This window comes from Mycteria americana, chromosome 15, assembly GCF_035582795.1.
Source record: "Mycteria americana isolate JAX WOST 10 ecotype Jacksonville Zoo and Gardens chromosome 15, USCA_MyAme_1.0, whole genome shotgun sequence".
NCBI classification, from domain to species: Eukaryota; Metazoa; Chordata; class Aves; order Ciconiiformes; family Ciconiidae; genus Mycteria; species Mycteria americana.
The window spans coordinates 8,471,909-8,495,105 of record NC_134379.1 but is presented as its reverse complement, the minus strand read 5'-3'; the positions used below and the strand labels follow the sequence as shown (position 1 = coordinate 8,495,105).

Here is a 23,197-nt window from a genome sequence, read left to right as displayed (position 1 = left end):
ACATATAGTGCCATAAAATATTGTATCACCTATTACGCATACCCCACTTCTAGTATTAAAAAGTTATCTGAGGATTTATTTTGGTAACTCCTTTGAAAATGCAGGGAACTGCAATGCAATTCATTAAGGAGTCAATCATTTACTCTGCCTTATTTGACTTTTTTGGATACTAGGGTAGAGGTGCTCATAATCTGGGGCAGGGCCAGAGCATCTTTCCAGCAGTAGCCATTCTAGAATTGGTAGATAAATAAAGGATGTTTTTAAATAATAGCCCACAAGATGTAAGAACCACATTCTGGCAAAGGGATCTATATGATTGCGGTCAAATTGGCTATATACAATCTCACATCGTTTCACTTAACCCTGAAAGCATTGGAGAGTGCTGCCACGGAGAACTTTTGTCGTGATTAATGGGGAGGAAAGGCGCCGGCTTGCTGCAGCTTCCCCCCATCCCCATACAGAGGGGTCGCATCAGGATTGCTTTGCTGCTTTACTGCTTTCGGAGGTCGGCAGAACTTGGGATTCTGCTTTTTTGCGGGTAAGGAAAATGGGAGTCCCTCACCCTCTTGTGGGCACTTTGAATTCCCTGGTACAGCCCTTATGAAATACTCCGACAGCAGGAGGGTGAGGAGAACACTGTAAAAAAGTGGAAAAAAATGCAAGGAAGAGAGAGATCACAGTCCTGTAGGATGGAGGAGTAAGAAAATATGTATATTCTTGATTGAAAGAAGAACCTTTTCATGTTTTTTATGAAGCGAGGAGTTGGAAAGATGATGAGCTTTGTTTCAAACGGAATTACGGCTATAACTCTTCTGTCCCTGGGCTACTAGATTCATAGGGGAAAAGGAGGAAAGCTATCATTTATTCCATGAAATCTTTGTCTCAGTCTCTCTAGGCTATTTCAATTTACCCCTGAAATTTCTGGGGAATAATTAATGAATTAATTAAGTATGCTGTGAGGTGTTTGAATATTCAAAAGCTACAATGTAATTATTATTTTTTCTAAAACACATTTTCAGGTTATTTTCAGATACGCAGCCTCCCATGAAAGCACTTACTGCATCAAAAGCTAATAGAGTTTCTTCCTGCTCTTCCTGCCTGTGAACCAGAGCCCGTTCTCCACAAGAAACGTTCATTGCAAAGAGCAGCAGCAGGGCTGAGCGGCGACGCATTTAGAAAGTCAAAAACTTACTTTACTTCGTCACGAAAGTATTGTGACAGCCGAGCTGAACCTCTGGCATTTTTTAAAAAGTTAAATCACGTTAATGAAGTTGTGTTAAGGAGGATTTTTTTTTTTTTCCTCCCCTCCCTCATAATTTTGTGTGGGCGTTTCTTGTGAGCGATCGCGAAGAAAGCTTTGCTTACAGTGTGGTTTAGGCAACAGAAACGCAGTCTTGTTGAAAGAAACGCATTGCCTTCGATGAATTATTTTTAGATCCAAACCTTAGGAAACACATTTCCAGCGATACAAAAATATTAATTGCCCCTGCAGTTCTGGCACCGTTTCATAACTTGCTTTCTTAACGTTTCCAGTGTTACAGGCCTGTAACGACGAGGGAGGAGGGGATTTAGGAAAAGTCCTTTGTTTTGGAAAAGTCTCCTCAGGAGCTCCATTTTAAGATACCAGATGAACACAGTTTGCAAATAAGCAGAGGAGCGAGCCCGCTGGCCGCGGCCCGGGAGGAGCCGGGCGCCTCTGCGGCACCTGGCACGGCTCTCGGCGTCGCACCGGGCCTGGGCGCGGCTTGGCTGCGACGGCCTTGGAAAGCGGGACCGGCCTCCGCGCAGCACAGCACCGGCATCCCCGCCCGCCGCTGCAGCCCCCGCAGCTGCCTCCCGATCCGCCCCGCGCGATCCAGGCCGCGCATTGCCGCCCTCTCCGCCGCCGCGCAGCCCGGGCCGGTGCCCGCCGCCGGGTCCGGGCAGCCCCGCGGCCGCCGCGCCCCGCCGGTACCCGGGCAGCGCCCTCTCGCTGCGGCCCGGCCCCGGGTCAGCGGCACCTCCCGGGGGGGGCAGAGCGCTGCGCTCGGAGAAACGTCCCGCTGAGCAGCGCTCCGCTGCGGTGCTCTGAATGACATATATGTGCGTGCATGGAGAGAGAGGGTAATCGGCCGCAGTGCTCTGTAAAGTGTACATTTAAACAATGACAGCGTTTTTCCACTTCATTTGGCAAATTTTCCTCCCGCAGCCCACCCCTCCGTCCGTCGCCCTGTCGTAGCTGACAGGTTCAAACGGCAGTTGGGAGGAAGCTGATCTGGTCGGGAGGCAGCTTCTCTGCCGGCCGCGCACAACACAAGCAGCTACGGCCAAGGCGTTTTAAACATTAACTTTCCAGACCGAGCTCGTTTTCCTCGAGCTGAGGTGGGCTTTTTCCCCCCTCTTCTTAAATAACGAGGGTGGTCCCAGCATACTCTATATCGAGACAGCTTTTCATCAGTTGCTCATCAGCATGCTAATTGCTGTATGACTAATTATGCCCTGAATTCCAGTTGATTTTCTTAATGAGACAGCTGGGTTAATTATGTAATCGTATGATTACATTAGCCTAGAGTGCCCTGGCGAAAAGTAACGCAGGCAGGAGCGTGATGTCATTGCACGAGCAGCGCTCACAAGGGGGTGCATTCATTTCTGCCTAATGACAGGGGAGGGCAACGGTACCCACAGTGCTCTTTGTGTAAACACTTATATTGAATTATTAAGATCGGTGTCTTTTTCCAGCTCGCAGAATGAGGGAGGAATGGGTTGGTTTTTTTTTTAAACGAAACTCACTTTGGAAATTCAGCTGGTCATCGATAGTCCTGTTTTATCTCCTGGGTTGAAGTTGGGTTTGGTCTGAGCAGCATGGGGTTGCGGGCGGTGAGGTGCTGCCTCTAGCTAGTCATGTAATACACTGTTTTGGCAAGATCCGTCTTTGCGGTCCTTCTAAAATTGGTCGTAAAATATGTAGTTTACATGCATACACAGCAGAAAAAAAAAATCAGTTCTCTTGCGCTGCTCTTCAAAAAAGATTTATCATCAGGGCATGTATGTGGTGTGAGAATAGTCTGAGAGGTGTTATTGCGGCTGCGTTGTACTAGCTTGTTTGAGGTGAAGTATTAACTGCTATAAAAATAATGTTACCTTTTTTTCACGTCTGTGTTCATTGAGACATGTCCATCCACCTCCTTTATGAGGACAGAAGCTCGTCTGCCAGGGGACTGGTGTGGTGTGTCACAGTGGTGAGCACAGGGACGTGCTCAGGGAGCCGCTTGTGAAACGGTACCAAAAGGGCAGTTCATTGGGAAGTAAAGGCAGGAACAGGCTTTGCAGATTCTGGTTTTAAAATATGGCAGTTGTTATTTCTTGTATGGTAGTGTGGAGGAAGCCTTATCGAAGATTGGATCCAGCCATGCTGGGCTGCAGCAACACGTGATGCAAAGGGCTTCTTTGTGGGTATAGTATGCAACAAGTGGATTAGGAAAGCAGAACAGAATAGGAAGCGACAGAAAAAATATACTAAATTTAGTATAAAAATAGACATATCAGTTTACTCTTGGGCAATAATGATCTTGCTAAACACTTTTTAAAGTTCTGGATGAGCAGATTCCTTTTACCAATTTTCTCATTTCTTATTTATCTTGTGCCTAGCAGGGATTCTGAACTTTTGCAAGATAGAGAAGATTCAAACCAAGAGAATAATTTGTGATGAGATTACCACATTTAAGTGTTAAGTGAGGTGATTTTTCTCTTTTACAGATTACAGAAAAGGCATTTCCTTCTTTGCCTCTCTCCATAAGCTAGTACCACTTGATTTTTTTTTGAAATGTGTATGCCTGTTGTTTGTGTAATGAATCGAAAGTTTTGGTCCATTGCTTGTTTAAAAATTCAGTGACCTCCTGTTAAATGACATGAAACATACTTCGTAAGTCTGGTTAATATAAAAAGGTATGCTTTTTCATGCATGCATATGTTGGGAAAAGGAGAGTATTTTTATTTATTTTTAAATCCACTCAGGTAAGAAGAAAGTCGTTCTGGCTGTAAGGTTTATACTTGTTTCACATTAATGGGTGTTTATAAATACTTCAGAAATCATGGGGTTTTAGGTTTTTTTGAAATTAAGGAGCGTGTTGGGGCTTGCCATGAGAAATGAAGCGTTTGTCTTTCTGCCCAAAATGTCTTGGTCATTTTATTGTCATGCAATGATTAGTTTTCTTTAATGCAGTTTATAAAAATTAAGTCTAAGAGGTGCTTCAGCCATGGGTTTTTTTACATGTCCTTAAGCAGTATTTAGTGGCTGCAGGCCATTAGTCCTTCAAGTAGGCTCTAGTAAAGTTTGAAGTTTAATGCACAGAGACTGGTTTTACATTTTGTTTGTTCTGCCACTGTTTTGCTACTTGAACATTAACCTTTAATAGAGCTAAATTAAATATACATGTCCTGATGAATAATTATGAGATTGGAAGCATTTTCATTTTGTACATAAAGCTTCTCAGGGATTGCAAATTTGACTAAAGGTTTAGTCATTATTCACTTTATAATGCCCATGTTATTTTTGTCTTTTAATTCTTTACTGATTTAAATATAAAAAGCCCTGTGTATTTGGAGCAAAATACTTCTTGTGGGTGTCCTGGCTTTTTACAATGGGCATGTTAAAACGAAGGGGGAAAAGCGCGCCCACAATTTTGTAAAGTTCAATTTATTTCATTGTGGCATTTTAACACTATTTTATAGAAATATCATAGCAGAAGCTTCAGATCCCTGCCTGATATGTTTTGCGGTTCCTGTAGCAATTTAAGACGCGGATAGATTGAGACAATCCAGCCTTTCTTTATGTTCAGCAGATGAATGTCCTGGCCTAGCTCTTTTGGAGAAATGCTGAGCTGCAGAAGTGTGACAAAATGGTCATTCCACATAAAGGTCGGCGGACCTACATGGGAGAAGGGTGATGTTGTGACAGCCCGTACCTTAATTGGACCATGCATAAATATTGCAGGGCCTTTAACTTGTGCTACTGCTGTGACTTAAACTTTATATTTAATTCCTTACCTGTACCCCCTGTCTCTGCCACGATAACATTTTAAGTTTGATTTATTATAAATATTTTAATACAGATAATAATAACGAAAAGTATTTGGCCTAAAAAGCATAAATGAAAAAGCTATGTAGTCATAAACTATGTATGTACAGAGAACAGATGACAAGCAACCTAGATTTTGTATTATGAACAGGGTAATGCCATAAGCTGTTGAAGAACCAAAGTAACAAAATGCAGCAGGCTGCTACTTATAATGTCTCCGAGCTCAACATAACCCAGTGCTATTCTTTTATAAACTATGAAACAACGCTGGCATATTGAAAAAACACACAGGCTCATGCTTAATGTGTTAACAGAGGTACAATAGACTTATTATGTGTTTCCAGAGACTGAGGGTGGTCTGAAAAATTAATGACTGTAGTGGTTGAAAATTAAGTGAACTCCCTAATATATACTGTTGTTGATCCACTGAGTTTGGTGTTTAGCATTCCTCAACAGGAGACTAAATCTTTGCAGCCATTTCACAAGAGATGCTGGCGCCCATAACAGAAATGTATTCAATAATCTTTTATAAGTCCATCGGACTCCAGCGTTTTCCCATTCTGACTGGGAAGAAGTCCCAGAATAAATCACGCGTGCGCACGTCAGGTGTGTGCTAAGGACTCCCTTTGGCAGAAGGGGACGAACATCCGAGAATTAATACTGAGAGGACATTCAAAATAATTTCTAATTTCTATTAGATTAGTAGTATAAGAAAAAGAGGGAACAAGAGTCACAAAACCCAAGGTTCATGGAATTAATTACATCCACACAATATTTCTGATTATTATTGTCTGTCAGTTAGAAAAAGTATAGCTCGGGTCTCCATGATCAAATAACTGTTTTGAGCTCAGCTGTGCAGGAGGGCAAAATTTGCTTCAGAAATTCACTCCCGCAGAGGCAAAGGTACATGAGGGACACTAGCTGTCAGTGAGCCGTGCAGTTTGATTGCTTTTTACCCAAAAATTCTCATTTTGCAAACAAAAATTTGAAACTTAAGACTCTCACATGCCTTCATACTGTGACTGTCTGCACCTAGGGACACTGCCCTGTGGATTAATGCCGGGATGAAGAAGGCACACCCCAATTTAAAGGGTAACGTAGATACAATGAACTATCTCTGTTTTTTGAAGTTTGCAGGATATGAAGTGAGGAACATACAGGAATAATAACTCAAAGTAGGGCCTTACTGGCACTTAAAATGGATATTAATGCAGAAAAAAGGACGCTTGTGCTCTGAACTGTGTGAGTTGCAGAAGTGTTCCTGTTATCTTACATTTTATTTTACTGTTCTTTTTCAGATCCGGTTCCAGCCTTGGATTTAGGACAGCAGCTTCAGCTGAAGGTTCAACGTATGCACGATATTGAAACAGAGAACCAGAAACTTAGGGAAACTCTAGAGGAATACAATAAAGAATTCGCCGAGGTGAAAAATCAGGGTAGGTTGCAAATGTATTTGTTTATCAACTTTTAATGCATACTGAAATTTGAAGTCTGGCATTCAGTTTTATTTCTTATGGGTAGGGTTGGCAGTAGCACTGAAATTCAGTAAAGAAAGTATAATAGTCTATTATAGCCATTTCTGTATTTATGTGTATTGGTATGACTTTGGGGGGACTCTTTGGATTTCTTTAAAAGTTTCATCTTCTGTAGCACCAAGTCAGAGAATGGAGCTGTTATTCTGCATATTCGGTTGTAGCCTTCAGCGCTACCTGCAAATTGCACCCCTGACTGAAGTTACATGTAGACGTTTTATGAGAGATGGTGCTGCTGCTGACATCAAGCTGAATGTATGTGTGGGTGCGTGTAGCGCATACCTTTTACACAGGCACGCACAAAAATCCAGTATTTTATACACATATACAAATCTGTACAAAATGGAACTTTTTCTGTACTCTGTTTTTCCTTGTCTAAATCTGAAATGTGTTACTGAAGTACATTCAGCATACGTACTTTATATTTACTCTAGAGACTATCCATAGAGCAATGTAAATACAAGCTAATACTGTTTAATTATTTAAGTAAGTTTTAATGAGACCAGAGTACATGAAAATACATGAAAATCTCAATGAGATTTAAAGCCTGTTGTGTTTAAGGCTGTTCAAGTTTTCTTGTGATTCAGAAGAAAGTTTCCTGCACCAGGAAACAAAATTTGCTCAGTTGTACACCTGCTTGCCTATACACGGGACTTTTCATTTCCATGTTTAATACTCAGTTCTGGGTGGTGGAAAGGTAAATTTTCTAGGCATTTGGGATTTATTTTTTTTTTTTAATACAGTGGAACTGTTGCACCCAGGTGGGTAACATTTGAAGGATACATTAGCAACTAAGTTGCTTCTGTTACATCTCATTTTCAGCAGAAGGAGCATATATGCAGTTATATATTTTGTTTTAACGTAGAGGGCGTGACCTATGGAGAGGACGGGTATCAGCATGCAAGGATTCAGGCTGGACTGCAAAAGATGTCATGTGGGAGCCGTAGTGCTCTAAGCCCAACAGTATTTTTGCTGGAAATGTACGATAATTGCTCTTTCCTGGGCAGAGTTTTCCTGACGCTGTGCATCCTGTACATACAGCATGACATAGGGGTTCATCCCAGAAAGTGGAAAAGATCTCGACTTCTAGAGTTTTTTGCTGCAACCACTCGTAAACTGGCATTTTTTATTTTCCCCAGTGTGCAGTAACTTCCTTTCTGTTTTGCCACTGTAGTCTTTGCATTGTTTTTCACTCCAGTGCAATGGTTTTACACTCTGGTTCAAACAGGGATTAAACAGATACCCAGGGGAAAGCCTGTTGTTAGCTAAGGGTGCTTTGATCAGTTTATCTCTTTGTTTGGAGGGCTGCGTAAGAGCTATAAGGTTCCTGTAAGAACTTCTTCCAAAACTGGTATAAATGGCAGTGGCTAACAAGCTTTAGCTGACCTGAAGAGTAAAGGCACTTAGTTCTTTGAGCAATGTAAAGGATTAAACTGTGCTTGTCCAACACATCTGTTGTTAGGTGCCTAAAGGTAAAAACAGATTTTTGTCACAAAAGTCGTAATTTTTTCCTATATTTATGCGCTTCTTGCATTCATTTTTGTAGTTTTGTTTCCTTTTAAAATGAAACATTAAAAACATGCACCTTGTCAAGGTGCAACTATATGCATTTCCATGAGACTATTTAACTCTGTGCTTCTCCATATACCTGAATACTTCTGCAGATTTATGTCTGAAAATACCTGGAGCAAAGGTATCTCCAGTACAAAGAGTACACGCTTTGTACCTATGAATGAGCATCCTTTTGTCTGTGTGAAGGAGCATCCTTTGCTTATTCAGGAAAAGATCAGAATTTGTATTACTTCCCGGATCTCAGAGAAGAATTTCCCTTTGCTTTAAAAAAAAAAAAAAAAAAAAAAAAAAAGTGACATGTCCTTTTCACAGCCTATTACTCAGTAATGAGCCTCATCTGATTTTTGCACGGCTAGCAAAATCCTGCTCTTTCATTCAACAGTAGCTGCTTTGCTGGCAATCATTTTTACCACTCTTCCCCCCCTTTTTTGTGGTCACAGTGGCCCAAGCCGCCTTTGGTGTAATTCCCAGACAGTGGATCTTGTCACCAGCTATCTACTGTCTGGCTTTACAGTTCTCTAGTCAAGTCTAAAAGTCTAGACTTTGAAACCATTGTGCATGGTTTTGTGTGATATTATGGAGATTTTTTCCCCAAGTCCGTAGGCTTTACTTTTCACAGTAGAGTTTGTCTTTCTGTGATGTTTCTGCATGAGAAGCTTTTTATGTCCAAAGGTATTTTTTCCTAAAGCATTGTCAATGGCATCTGTTAATAACCTGATGTCTTTAAACCACCGCATCTCTGTGTAAGTACATTGAAATGTATTGCTAGCTGCGTGTCTTCTGGCAGTCTAGCGCTTTTTCCAAATTCCATTATTGTTACAAAGCATACTCTGGTGAATGTCCTGCTTTTCCTCTTATGAGCCCTATAAGGATTCAGTCCTTTCCTGTGGGTGGGATCAAAGGGCTTTCACATAGGAACGGATCAGGGCACGTAACAAGATGCTGCCCATCAGAGGCTGTGCCGTAACTCTGCAGGTTTATGCGTCTTCTGTCATGCATTACCGGGCACAGTAAATGCAAGATAGCTCTTCATCTGAGAGAAGGGTTTCTGCAAATTCCCTGGAAGGCTACAAGTGCACTCAGAAAGTTATAGTAGTTAATGCTTGTGCGTAAAACCTAGTGTCGATGACAAGGCAGTTAGAGCAACTAGAATATGAAGGGCTCCAGAGTGTCTGTTGAATCTGATCTACTGTTAATACAGCAGTTAAATCTTAACTGCCGTATTTTTCATCAGTTGTGAAGCAGAACGTAGCTGTATCCCAGATATGTGTTCAATTAGTGTTAGATTGCATTTGTGCATGAACCATAGTAAAACTGCCTCTTTTTACATGAGCACAGTTATGTGAATTAACTGTCCTATGTGTAAATGCATACTTAAACCTACACTGGGACTTTATTAATCTCCACTCGGCAGTGAGCTAATTTGAGACTAGTCAATAAGGTGATATTATATTTTACAATTGATTTTTTTTTTTTGCCTTCTTTTCTTTTAAAGTCATGTTAGAGGAACCTTCTTCGCTCTGCTTTCCAGCAAACTCCATTGATCCTTCTCAACCTAAACACTTAAAGTTCAATTTAACATTTAGGGAGTAAAAGGTCTCCAAAGGGACTCATATCCATTGATTTTGTGTCAGAGTTGAAGAGCTAAAGTTTAAAACACACTGAGCCTACAGGGTAAAGCAAGCCTTGTGTTGTGGAACCACGTGGAGCTGTGTAAACTCATTCATCCCCTATTGTTTTTCTGTAGAGGTTACAATAAAAGCACTTAAAGAGAAAATCCGAGAATATGAACAGACCCTGAAGAACCAAGCGGAGAATATAGCCCTTGAAAAAGAACAAAAGTTACAAAATGATTTTGCGGAGAAGGAGAGGTGAGTGTGCATGTGTGCGTCTATAGGTATTGCAGAGGAGGAGAGATGTATTCTTCTGTTTAATCTTCCCAGCCAGGACTCTCTCTTCAGTGTACTGAGACAGCTCATATATTGAGCGATTCTGGTGATTTATGTGTTTGACACAGAATTATTTGATACTCAACTTTGCACAGAAGAACAATCGCGAAAGTGTGGAAGTAAAACAAGGACAGATTGTTTCTTCGCAGTAGTGTTGTGTGTGGGGGTGTCATGTTCAGAAGGGTGCAAACCTGCTTTTATTCTTCACTAGCTGTATTGTCCTTTGTGACGCTAATCTTTCTCCATTAGCCGAAAGTGTAATTCAGTCTGCTGTGTCCGCTTTGTGTGTCACAGTACCATTGTACAGTCTGTACAACCCTGAGCTGTTTAAGATGAAACACTGTACCCAAGAGCCTGGGTAAAAGATGCATCACCCCTGCTCCTATGGTAATGTGTAAGAGAGGGGATGTGTTCCTGAATTATCCTGAAGAGGTTTGCATATTCCTACATGTCAAAATTAAGAAGTATTTTAATTATTTATTATTGATTTTTGCAAGCATCTTGGATGCATTTCTAATCTTTTGCAAATGAGCGGGGAATGTTTGAATCGTGTAGGTTAGTGGGCAAACAAATCAGGCAGGACAAGGCCAAGGGTCTTAAGAGGGAGTTCTTTCAGGCTGCATTCCCTACCTTGAGAATTTATTTCTCCCATGGAGCAATAACACTGAAGCTATAATATGTTCAACTTCATGTGGAAGCCCTTCAGTTTACGTGAGCTTTTTACTTGGTGGGTTGGTTGTTCAAATTCAGGTCTGAGTGGGAAGAAAATACTGGTGAATGCAAAGCTTTTTTTTAATTTGTCAATATCTGTGGTTACTTTTTGATAACTAGCATGTAAGCAGTGGCTTTAACAAGTGCAATTTAGATATGCTTAAAAATAAAATGGCAGGTCATGGAGTGCAAATAAAAGTGTGTACAAGAGAGGTTTTGAGTTCTCAAAGTATATAATTTGGTATGAAGGGAGCTGACTCATGTTTCTCGCTATAAATAGTTATTAACCTGGTCAACAGTGTTGGAGAATAAATTTATGCACCCTATGGAGTGCAAGTAGGATGCTGGTAGTTTCATAAGCCATTTCACAATTCTGAAATCTGCAGAATATCTTAAAAGCAATGTCGTAAAAAGCAGCGACTCCTGGGAGATGTTGGAGCAACTCCCTTTCAAAGATGAGGTTTATAACTCCTGTAGTCTAGCCTTTAGCAAAGAGTGTAGTGACTGTATGGCCAGATGATGTTAAAACATGTATAACTGACACAAACAAGAAAATATTGCCTGTGGACATAAGAAATGTGAGCATATTAAAGGTTCGCTCATGTTATATAGAAAATATCAATGTGAGATTTGTTTTGAAATATGTGTGTTTTTTTTAAGAGTAGCTAATAATATTACTGCATTTGGCATCTATTACAGCTATGATGAAACAGCTGCCGCATCTATTCACTATATCAGTTATGGCAACAAATTTCTTCATTATGACAGTAAAATGGAAATGTATCATTCTTCTTGTACTAACTTTGTACAACAGAGGGTGCTTGGTGACAATTTTCTTAATGTGTGTGACATTTCCAAAACAAATTATGCTCAAGAAAACCTTCCACTAAAGTTGTCATTTATATAGCAGTCAACTCTTGTATAATGTTCACAGCTTATGTTATGAGGTGGCTACACTGTTAAAATTTTAATAAGTGGGACTGCAAAGTATGAACAGTATTGCAATGTGACATGATTTATGGGTCCCATTGAAGCACCTTGTAGTCTGTGTGGTGTTGTCAGTTGTCTGGTTACAGTTGAGACATTTAATCACTCTATCTTCCAAATTTGCAAAATACAAATAAGTTGTTTAACATGATTACGAGCTCTGTTCTCACCTCTTCTCTTCCCTTTATAGAAAATTGCAGGAGACACAGATGTCGACAGCCTCAAAGCTGGAAGAAGCCGAACACAAAGTTCAAGCTTTGCAAACAGGTTTGGCATCGCTATTCTGACCTATACCAATGATCAGGCTGGAGGTGAGAGGATAGAGATCATTAAATGTATCAGGACTGTGTGTGAACCAGCTCTTGCAAGTGCAGAGAGATCCAACAGAGCTGGAACGTGCTTTGTGAATCGGAGCTTCTTTTGGGCTTCACACCTTAAGTGAACGCTTGTGTTGCAGCCAGTCTATCGGTAAATACAGTGGACGAGGCCAAGCATGAAGCACGTACAGCATTAGAGCATTGCTGCAATTAAAGCAGGCCGTGGAACTTTTCATCCATGTTGTGTTTTGCTCTGGTTTCACACATTTCTGAACTATGATAAATACATGTAGTGGTCTGGGTTCAGTATGAACCCAATTTCTACCAGTGTGTCTTGCCTGTTGCTATAACTCGCTTGCCATTAATTTTCATCACTGCATACTTACAGATTCCAGGTCTGGACACATTTGGTTTTGTTTACTATGAGAACACAAGAAATTCTATTCCCTGAATTACTGCAATAAGTATTTCAAATGAATAAGCAGTTTAGCCAGCCTAATAAGAAATTAATAATGTCTAGCTTTGTTAAGCAGAATCTGGGAATTTTTGCGATGTAAAAGAAATACCATAAGAAATAGTGAAAAATCAAAAGCTATGTTTTTTCTAAGTCATAATGGTTTGCCTAGGTAGAAAGATAAAGCAAAGAATTTTTCATCAGGAGGTGTACAGCTTTATTTATGGCTGAATAAAAGAAAAAGGAGCAGTCTTTTTGCTTTTCACTGCTGTTACAGTGCTGTAATGCTTTATGTTTATGCCTTTTAGCCTTGGAAAAAACCAGAACAGAACTGTTTGATCTGAAAACAAAATATGATGAAGAAACTACTGCAAAGTAAGTTTTCACTGTTTTCTTTCTATGTCTTCCTTCAGGGTATCACTGCTTTTTTGTTTTGCATCTGTCTGTTGGAAACAGACGAGATGGAAAAGATTCAGGAGTCAAAATTTGTTGGAAAACATGGTCATAATTTGGCCTCCTATAGAGAGATTATTAGTTTTCATTTTTTCTTCCACCCAACAAGACACTTTTCTGGCACATATGCTGCTGCTTTCCTGGTTTCATTCTCAGTTGCTGCATCTACTATGTATCTCTTATTCTATGTATCTCGTATATTTTATTTAGAAATAGGGCAATTTCAGAAATATTTACTGTGTTCTTCCAATCTTGGTGAAAATAAAATTTAGTTTAGTAAAGGATTCCTCTTTCACTGTTAGGCACCCTGGTTCTTTCTGCTTTTGCGGTAGCAGTCATCACTCTGTCAAATTCACCCCAAATTACTGAGAGTAGCATTTTTGGCAGATTTTTCTTGTTTTCAAGTAGAACATGAAGGTAGTCTCAAAAATATATATTCATGTCTTCTTAATGGCTACTGTTTTCAATTATCCCCTGGTTTTATTAACAATCAGTGCAGGAAACAACAAAAGAGAGACAGACTTCTGCTGTTTTTCTTTGAACCCTTCATATTTAAGGAAAGTCAGTAATGAGAAGGAATTCTCATGATCAGCAGTATTAAGCCCAAAGAGTCATTTTTGTGTCTGGAAATGGGATGGGAAAGAAGAAGCCATTGCAGATGGGTGTCCCTGGCCTGCTGTAAGGGCAAGGGTTGGAAGACACACGTCACATCCCGATGCCCACTGCCCGCGTCCCGCAGAGTCCCAGCTTCACCTCCACTTCCAAGTAGGCAGGTGATTGGGTGAACAGAGAGGGAAACCCTTGTTCCTGCCCTTACCACCCATTCTGGTACAGGAGAAATGGTAAGGGAAGGCTGTTGGCAGTCTCTGTGTCGGGGCAAGAGAAACTATAGCCTAGGCTTGATGGGAGGAATGACACGGTCTGGTTTTTGTCAGTGCTTTCTGGTAAGGCTCATGGCAGTCTAGATAATACAGGTTTTTCAAAACCAGTCAAATTGGCAACAAGTTTTAATTTCTTAGCGTGTGGTTCTGCGAGTGTTGAGGATCCTATTCCCCACTGAGTACATGGGGAACTTGGAGCTTACAAAATTCACTCCATAGTAGTTAAGAATCAGCGCTTGGAGTTGGAACACCTTTTACATCATTCAACGTAATCTTTTAGGTAAATTTTGGTTTTGGTCTGCAAGTCCAATTTCCTTTGAGTTCCATATAAGGTGATCAAAGGTATTTTTGTTCCCTCATTGATTTCATCCTTCTCTTAAGAGATGCATACTAATGATGTCTCTGATGGAGCCTTAAATTACTGCAGATTGCCTTTATTTTTTTTTTCTGCGTGTAACTGGTGCTTGCAGCTCTGTTGCTGTTATTTTGTCTTGCAGTCGCTTCTGCGGGAACAGTCGGAGATCAGGGCTCGGTGGTTGTAGGCACTGAACCTAATAATCCCTCACCCTTTTAAATGTTTTTATTTGCAGAGTGTTTGCTTCATTTTTTTAATACTATTTCCCCAGGTACTGTAATTTATCTTATACTGAGCAAAAGATGTACTCTAAAATGTTTGTTTGCGTTTCTAATGTGTTTCATTCTTTCAGAGAGATTCATGCGGAAATATTTTCATATGATCTTGAATATGATTCTTGCCTAATATATATAGAATTACATAAAATTAGCAGCATCTGCAGTAACAAGAAGTTTATTGTGTTCTGTAGCAGAATGATTATGAAGGCTGGGTCTAGAATATAGTGATCGTGGAGCTGAATCCTGAAGCAGACATTAAGCATGTACTTTATCTCCCAAAGTAATGTACTGTGAAAACAAACTTGTAGGACCTAATAACAGCAGAAATATTTTATCATTGTTTTGGATATTTATGGCAGGAATAGTTTTTGCATAACAACAGTCATCTGTGGCGTTTGTAGCCCAAATTTTGCAATATGGAAATCTAGAGAAACATGAAAAGGGAACTGAATGTAGACAGTGAAATTGAGTCATCTATTTTAATTGTAAAAGCTGGGAGAAATGTTGAAAAAACACCAATAAAAACGGTGAAAGACAGTTTGATTCTTTTCTAAAAAGAAACGCTCTTTTGATCTAAGCCTGAAAAGCTCCTTGTATTGCCAATTTTAATTTTATGTTTTAAAAACATGTGATTTTTATCTCAGGCCAGAATTGTTAGTTTTACAGACGCTTATTTGATGCAGATGAATTGGAGTGCCTTCAGGAAAAAAAAGATAATTGTCAATTTTTTAAAGCTAACAGTGCTTTTAAGATTTTCAGTTTTGGAATAAAGCTGTCTTTCAACTGTTTGTAACTTTGAAAATCTTTCAAAAAAAAAAAAAAGGAAGGAGAAGAAATACACAGTAAGAAGTCTTCAGTATCAGCATTAAGGAGTCTGGATTTTGTCCTAGCGACTGGTTGTTGTGATCTTAAAGTTGGAAATCATTATGTCAGCTTGTTTGTTTATCTTTTTAAAATGTCCCTGTTCAAAGTACTACGTGCAAAGTGAGGTATGGAGGTACCGTCCGAACTTAATGCTAGCAAGGCATCTTCAAATGAGATCAGCTGCTGAAATTAAAATCTTCAGTCAAATCAGCTTCTGTCATCCCAGTCTATAAAAATCCCCCGTTCCCTTTGCCAGCAAGCAGGTAACGCGCGTGCAGCGGGAGCAGAGGTGCTGCCCGTGCCCCTTCCCCTGGCCCCTGCATCCCACAGATACCCTGCGTGCAGGGTGCTGAAGGTGTTAATGACAAAAAGAAGTTTATTATGTGCAGTCATTGCAGTCTGTCAGCTGGAATATCAGAAGCTGAATTTGACAAGATGGCAGCAGCAAAGTTTTCCATGTGTAGGCTTGAAGTAAAATGTAATTAGCCTTTATGTGCAGAACAAGGATCCATTGATGAATACAGCTGGTCTTTGTTTTCTTCTGTCATTGAGTGTGGGAGGTAAAAGTGTTCTTCTTCATGTTTATTAATACAAGATTCCTTAGACAAATGGCAAGCACAGTTTAATATTTGTTGGAACACAGAGGGGCTTGCCAAAACAGTTGTTGTGTAAGAGGATTTCAAGGTTTTCAGATTATAATCATCTCTGGGTTAAATAAATGAATGATTACTCTGCCTTTTTCAATTAAAGAGGCACATCCTCTCTCGAGGCCTGGTACTGATTTTGTTTGCTGTCCCACACGTTTCTATCAGCAAACCTGGATTTAACCAGCACTAATGAGCTTGATCTGGAGATTCTATCAGAGGTGGAACTGAAAAGCAAACTCATGAGCTTCAGGAAAATTAAAGAATGTTGGGGTTTTTTTTTTCCTAGTGCAACAGACTTTTTTTTCTTCCTCCTCTGTAGAAAAAGAAACATTCTTGTACGCATTTCCTTCATTTTCTGGGGACAAACTGTTCTCCTTGCTAACGTTGCTCTTCTGGTTTACTGCAGAGTCCGAGCAAGTGTTTGGGATTCCCAGCTGAGCTGTTAATGTTTCCAGCCAGAATGGTTGAATTCCAGTTTTAGATCAATTCCAGAGCCACCTCTTTGCTCCGACCCCTCCTCTCCCCCAACCTAAATGAATTCTAATTGGAAAAGGATCTTCGGTTGTAGCACATACAGTAGGCTTGTTACATTACTGTTAACATGTGGGTTGAGGCTCCCTGCCTTTGATGAAAGAAAATATCAAATTTCACTGAAATGCTACATTTTCACCAGTAAATGTTAAGTAGTCTTGTGAGGATTTAGGTACTGCCCCCCCCTTCTGCAATAAAAAGCCTTCATAAACAACACAAAGCAAAAGATGTTTAGGTTAAGGTTGTCAGTCAAAGCAACTCTGCTACCAGTTTTGTTACATATAAGGTTTTCTGAAAGATGCAGACTTTTTGTTCTTCTAAAAGTAGCATACGCACAGAAAATGCACTGGAGGAGGAGGTTTTCGTATTTATTAAAGGAGTCATCCTAAAACAACTACTTTCAATAACTTGCAGAGAAATATTTTGCCTTCCACTATATGAAGCAGAGAATTGTTGCCCTTTTATAGATTAGACTGATTATTATCTTTTTTGGCAACACAGCTATGGATGACACAGGAGGGCACATTGGTGTGGCGTCATTAAGACTGTACACTGGTGCAATATTGCGAATTACCCCACTGTATAGATCCAGCTGATTTATTTTAATCCTGGGCTGCATTTTAATGAAAACTAAATCTGGAAATGAACAGAGCGTGGTTGATGAAAGCGAGGTCTGTGAGCTGGCAGTCCCTGCTTTACGATAAAGGAGAGTTTTTCATTGTTTTCAGGCCTGAATCTGTAAACTTGACTCACAAGATTTTGATATCAGTATTTAATACTTGTTTTCTTGCAGTGGTCATAGACCTCGGTCAGCAAGGCTGGGGATACCAGGGTGGGCACTGTGCATGTAGCTCTTACAAAGGCCATCCCTGCCCTAAGGAGCTTACAGCATGATATCATGACAACGTGAAAGAAGTTCATGAAACAAATAGGTAAAAGCTCAGGAGTGGGAGGACAAAGTAATGCCTACTTTCATCCCTGTATCCTGCTTGAAAATAAATCCTCAAGTAATCTGCACAAAGTCAGAGGTGGGCGATAGATGGGGAGTGCTGGGCAGAGGCAGGCGATGGTGTCAGACAGGCAGGAGGGCCGCCGGCGAGGGACAGTGGGGAGGTAAACAGCTCCTCGTGTTACCTGCACGCAGGTGCAAGGCGCTCGAGCCTCCAGGTGTGGGGAAAGGAAGAGGTTTCGTGGATTATATGCCAAAAACCCAGTAACAGATGCCTGTGGTTTTTGGCTGTTTGGGTGAAGGGTGCTTCTCTTCCTTACTCATTATCGAACAGACCTGTTCTTCAGGCATCAGTCTAGAATAAAATTGTTAAGGTGTGGCTTTCTGTGTGGAAGGAGTGTAGGATTGGGCTTGAGGACAGGGGACCAGTAGTTTTGGAGAATTCATGAAGAATTATTTCTGCCTAAAGTTATGTGATGGAATTGGAGTTTGAGTATTCATGTGAAATCTTCTGTTACATTGGGGCAAATCTCAGTTAACTTGGACTTCAGGGGAATAATTCCCAATATACAGTGAGAATTGAATTTGGCCTATGAATTATTTACTTTAATTTTTTTTAACAAATCTTTCTTGTTTAAGTGCTGGCTGGTACCAATATATCACTTCTCAAATGTTTGTAGTCTTCCATTTTGACGGTGCTCAGGGTCAAACTGAATAAAAAATAAAGTCGTGCTCCCTCCAGCATCACATAATTACTGTGATAGATGGTCTCAAATGCTGCTTCCCCCCATTGAGTATGAAATACTGTAGTTAGGGTGGTTGTGTTGTACATGACATGAAATAGCTTCTATTTGCTGTGCCTTTAAGGTCTTAAAGTTTCCTATTTCCTGTTCTTTTGATGAGTCATTAACTTCTAATGCTCGTCTCTGGAATTATTGCTGTATTTCAAGTGATTTCCCTAAAAACAGGAGATGGAGAACTTCATAGGCCTTGTCTCTTACAGCTTTTTCTCTTCTTAAATTTCCTAGTCATACTGCCATCAGTGAAACCCCAGGAGTAGTGGTAATGGGGGCATGAGAAACCAGGGAAGATGTTACAGAGAACTAATTTAATTTTTTTTTTTTTTTTAAGGAAAAAAAGGGAAGAAAAATTGAATGTCTTAAATCTTACAGAAAGCTCTGTCTGCATTTTACAATTTGAGATATTTGTTAAAAGTTTTAACTGTGCCTTATGCAAAACTCAACAGGCTGAAAGTCACTATGTAACATTAATATGTTGTTTAAAAGCCTAGAAATGAAGATGAATGAAAATACTTTGGAGATCTGCTTCTTGTTTTGATCTAAAGCTCTTGTGTGAAATAGGGCTTGAAAAGCCCGTGTGCAAACCAGCCTTTTTTGTCAAATTTCTGGTTCAGCCTACAGTCAAACCAGGAGAGTTGCAAGATAGTATGCTGTGGGGAGTGAATTACAGTGTTACCGTAAAACATTTGCCTTTGTGCTTGCTTTGAAATGTTGCCTTTACTTTTGGGTAGGGAAACTGAGGCATGAGGAGTAAGTATAATGCTCAAAGCCAACAAGTCTGGTCTTGACTGGAGTCTAGAAATATGCAGACATGAGAATCATAAACCATAAACCGGCAAATTTTTTTTTTTTTTTTTTTTTTTTAATTTCAAAGGGTGCATTTCTGAGAAGTCCATATAAATGGAGGATTTAGAGTTTGTAGAAGTTAGTGCTGTAGCTGGGCTGTATTCTCTTTTGTTAGACTTGTAATGCTTGCAATTAGTTAACGTAACTTTTTGACAGCACAAAAGTGCCCTAGGTCCTTTCAGGGTTTTTTTTGTTTGTTTTTTAACCTCGAGTGAGACTGTTCAGTTCCTTTTTCTAGTATAGCCTAGAAGCTGGTGTTATTCAACAGCCCAAAGTAGAAAAAAATAGCCTTAGGGTATTCCAGCATATTCTAGTCATCACCCTGTTATCTGTAACCTTGGGTTGACATGAGATCCTTAGATAGAAATCTTTAAATAAATGCGAAGTACTGCATCAAAGGGTCATAAGCTACTGTGCCAGCCATGCTGTTGGGCATCCTGAGCATGGCTGCAACTGCGGCTCCTTCCTGGGCATGAAACCCCACGGAGGAGGCTGCAGTATCCTTGGTGCATGGGTCTGTATGAAATCACAAGGGGCAGAAGCATCCCTGTCCTGTCTGTTCTCACTTGCTCTTGCTGGGGCCAAACCTCTTCAGGCTATTGCAAGCTGCCTTTGTCCGCTGAGCAGAGGCACCACGAGCATGTTCCTGCAGTCCCAGCCTGCCAGCAGGAACTGGCTTTCCCTGCAAGTCCAACAAAAGGGCAGTCCAGTTTTTTGAGCCATCTTGCCGTGGTAGCTCATTTTATCTGCAACAGGTGAACTCTGTAAGGTGCCTAGGAGGGCTTTGTGCGGAAGAAGAGGAGTGAATGACAGGGAAGGACCACCCTTCTCACAAAGGCACATCTGCCCCCGAGCATGGGCAAGGTCTTTGGGCCTCTGTGTCCCAGTCAGCTGAGCTTGGTTTTCATGCTGCCCTTTCATGTATGTCTACAGATTATAATAGTCTCATTTTTTTGAATGCAAAGTAGCAAAGCAACAGAGTTATTTTGGTACCATACCACTTCCTTGTGAGGTCTTGTCTGTGAAAGCAAGGAAGGCACGTGGTTCTGCCATGGCCCCTTCAGCACAGCTACTGCTGGGCTGGGATCATGGAGAAGGCAATCAGGATAAATCCTTGAATCATCAGAAACAAATGGGTCATCTGTTTTCAATCGGGACCTGTTCTGTATAGCATGCAGGGTTACCTATTTCCAATCGCAAAGCAAAGCTCTCCATCAGGCTCTAAGCTAAACTGGCAGTTACTGCAGTAGTCATCTCTACCTAGCCACGCATTTAATGTGTAGGCTTTCTTTACTGGCATTTACTTGAAACTCTCCTTGTGCTCTGTAGATGGATTCCAGCTGTTTTTCCCACTCCCACGCAACGACAGTGCAGGCGAAAAAATGAGTCACAGAGTGTGTGTTGTGCTCCTTCATTTAATGGAAAGAGATGTCTGTCCTCAACAAGAATGGAAGTTCAGGAAACTTTGTAAGGTCCCAAGCACCAAAACTCTGTATCCTGAAAAACAGTCCTTTTCTTCTGCCTTTATCTTCTTTCCCTTTGGAAAGCCACGCGTTTGCCGTGAGAGCTGGTGGACCTGCTCTCCCATTAACCCCGTTGTTTCATACAGCCAGCTTTCACATTCATTCAGTGCTTTCATTTTATTTTTTGTTTGCCTCTTCCAAGAACAGGAAGATGTGTACCGTCACTGTCAGTGGCTATCTGGCACAATCTTCATGAAAGTATCCCTGTGCTGTTTCCTCATTAGACACGTTTGTCAGCGTCTCATTGAATGTATACCTCAATGTATCTGATCCCATCCCTGCCTTAAAATGTTACTATGACACCACAGCTGTAAGCCACCTTACTACAAAAACAGGGACATTATCCTCTCCACAGTTGCTTTAAAAATAGGAAGCATTTCTATTTTGTATTATCTGTATTAGTACTGTTGACATTGGGAACTTTGGGGTGTTCACATTACTCAGGGTAGAGGCTGCAGAATGAAATCCTATGGCTGCATTGCTATACAGTCCATCCCTGCTGCCTTTGTAGAGGGCTTTAAAACTTCTGGCAGTTATTTCTCCTGCCCACCCCTGTGGGGGGTGGGCAGGAGAAATCTTTGAATTCCATTTCAACCCTTATTCTCGATGCCTATGGCAGAAGCAGAGCTGGGAGGGAAGCGTCTGTCTTGGCATTGGGTGCAGAAGTCACCCACAGCACTTGCACCTCTGCATCTGCCCCATGCCTTGGTCGCAGGAGAAAAGGGGATTTTGGTCTGCAGACTTTTAGCAGTTTTGACAGTGATACCACATGGGATGTTTATAGGGACTATCTCATGAAGTGGCCCAGAAACAGGATTTCTAGTAAATCAAAGACTTTTCTGGGAAGCAGTTGCAGCTTGGAGCAGGTCAGCGGCAGGTTGGCTGTGCTGCATTGGATGTCAGAGGAGCGTATCCTGTCTGGTTCAGCCCCTTCTAATCATCCTGGAGATGTCACTTAATGGGACCTAAGAAATATTCTCATTTACATATCCTCTGATCTCAATTAAAAGACAATAATGCTGTGTGGGATTGCAGTTTTGTATGCCACAGAAAATACCTGGCATGCTGAAATGGAATCTGATTATCTTGATGAAATTTTTAAAAAATATCTTTCAATGAATACGTGTTTCAAAGTAGTATCTTTGAATAAGAAACTAAGAATCCCAGACATAAGGAGCTAGGAACCAGGACTAAGCACTAATTCAGGGATTTGGAAGAGAAGGATGTTGGCCAGCTCATGGAGCAGAAGGGATAAGGCAGTATGGTGCAGACACTAAAACCAAGAAAAACAATAGACAACATGCAAGCCTGTTAATAACTTCATTAGCATTCATGTAAAGCATTAAGTAAACAAATGCATTTACAATCCTGTAAGCCTGATATTATTAACCCTTAACATTTATCTAGTGTGTTTCTGCAGGGACAGATCATAGCAAAGGCTATGATTTTGTGCCTGTGATGGCCTTTCCTCCCATTTTTTTAACATGTTGAGAAACTGAGTGGCAGGGAGGTTGGTCAGGGACACGGAGGGCAATCAGTATTACAGCAAGAATCAAAACTAGGAAATCAAATCACTGGAGAGAAGAAAAGACTACTTCTTCCCTTCTTTTGCTTAGATACAGCTTCTTCATGCCCAGAATAAACCCTAGCTGATTGAATCTTGCTTGCAAGTTTTAAATGCCTGTTCGTAACAAATTTTGAACAAAAAAGAAATTTGACTGAAGCTCTGCCTTAGGGATGCTAATCCTTTGTAGCAGTTTTTCAGTGGCTTGTAATACATGATCTTTGGTTACTTGTGATCGCCAACTATACAATCTGTCTTCCTTCCTTCCCTCAAACTAATGAACTTTCAATTGAATAGTGTATTTTTTTGCTTCCCCCCAATACAGTTTTTTGTTTATTTATGAGGGGTTTTAGGCTAGTCTGGACTTGATTTGTTTTGTGCTGGCTACCAGGCATAAATCTCTTCAGTTCCCTGTGGGCTGCACCTGCTTAGATGGTAAACCTGCCCTCCTACACTTCCTTCTGGATGAACTCATGTGGTTGAACCACTCGTAACCTGGATTGCTGGGTTGAAGTCAGTCTGATTTCCAATGACACTAACAAGCATATACATTCATATATATATATATGAAAAAAATATAGAGAGGGAGTGCCACAGCAACTTTTGTCCGATGGCTTACATTTCCTTCCTTTTCCTTCCTTTGATTCAAAATTCAGTACTGGGAAAAGTGAATCTTTCTATTACGGTTGGTGCTAGGCAGAGTTGCAGGGGAGGATTGTGAAACAGGTAACTTTCTTTGCATGGTTTCCTCAAGAAATTGTATTTACTGATGTTTCATTTCCTGTGTATTTCCCCATTTATGGTATGTGGATTATTAACCTGCCTGAATACAGTGGTTACATCAGACAGATAACCTGAAGGGCACATATGGCTTTCATAAAAATGTAACACCCATTTCCATCATTGTGAACAGTGTCATCTACCAGTT

At 40.7% G+C, this 23,197-nt stretch overlaps 1 protein-coding gene across 11 annotated transcripts in view; it reads left to right on the top strand.

Annotated features, from left to right (window-relative positions):
* CUX1 (cut like homeobox 1) overlaps window positions 1-23,197 on the top strand; it is a 287,680-nt gene that overhangs the window by 135,195 nt on the left and 129,288 nt on the right. For all 11 annotated transcript variants that reach the window (XM_075518105.1, XM_075518102.1, XM_075518101.1 and 8 more), the window contains exons 5-8: window positions 6,355-6,492; window positions 9,908-10,031; window positions 11,998-12,074; window positions 12,887-12,953. In XM_075518105.1, the coding sequence (XP_075374220.1) occupies window positions 6,355-6,492; window positions 9,908-10,031; window positions 11,998-12,074; window positions 12,887-12,953 (406 nt within the window). The remainder of the gene's footprint in view (window positions 1-6,354; window positions 6,493-9,907; window positions 10,032-11,997; window positions 12,075-12,886; window positions 12,954-23,197) is intronic.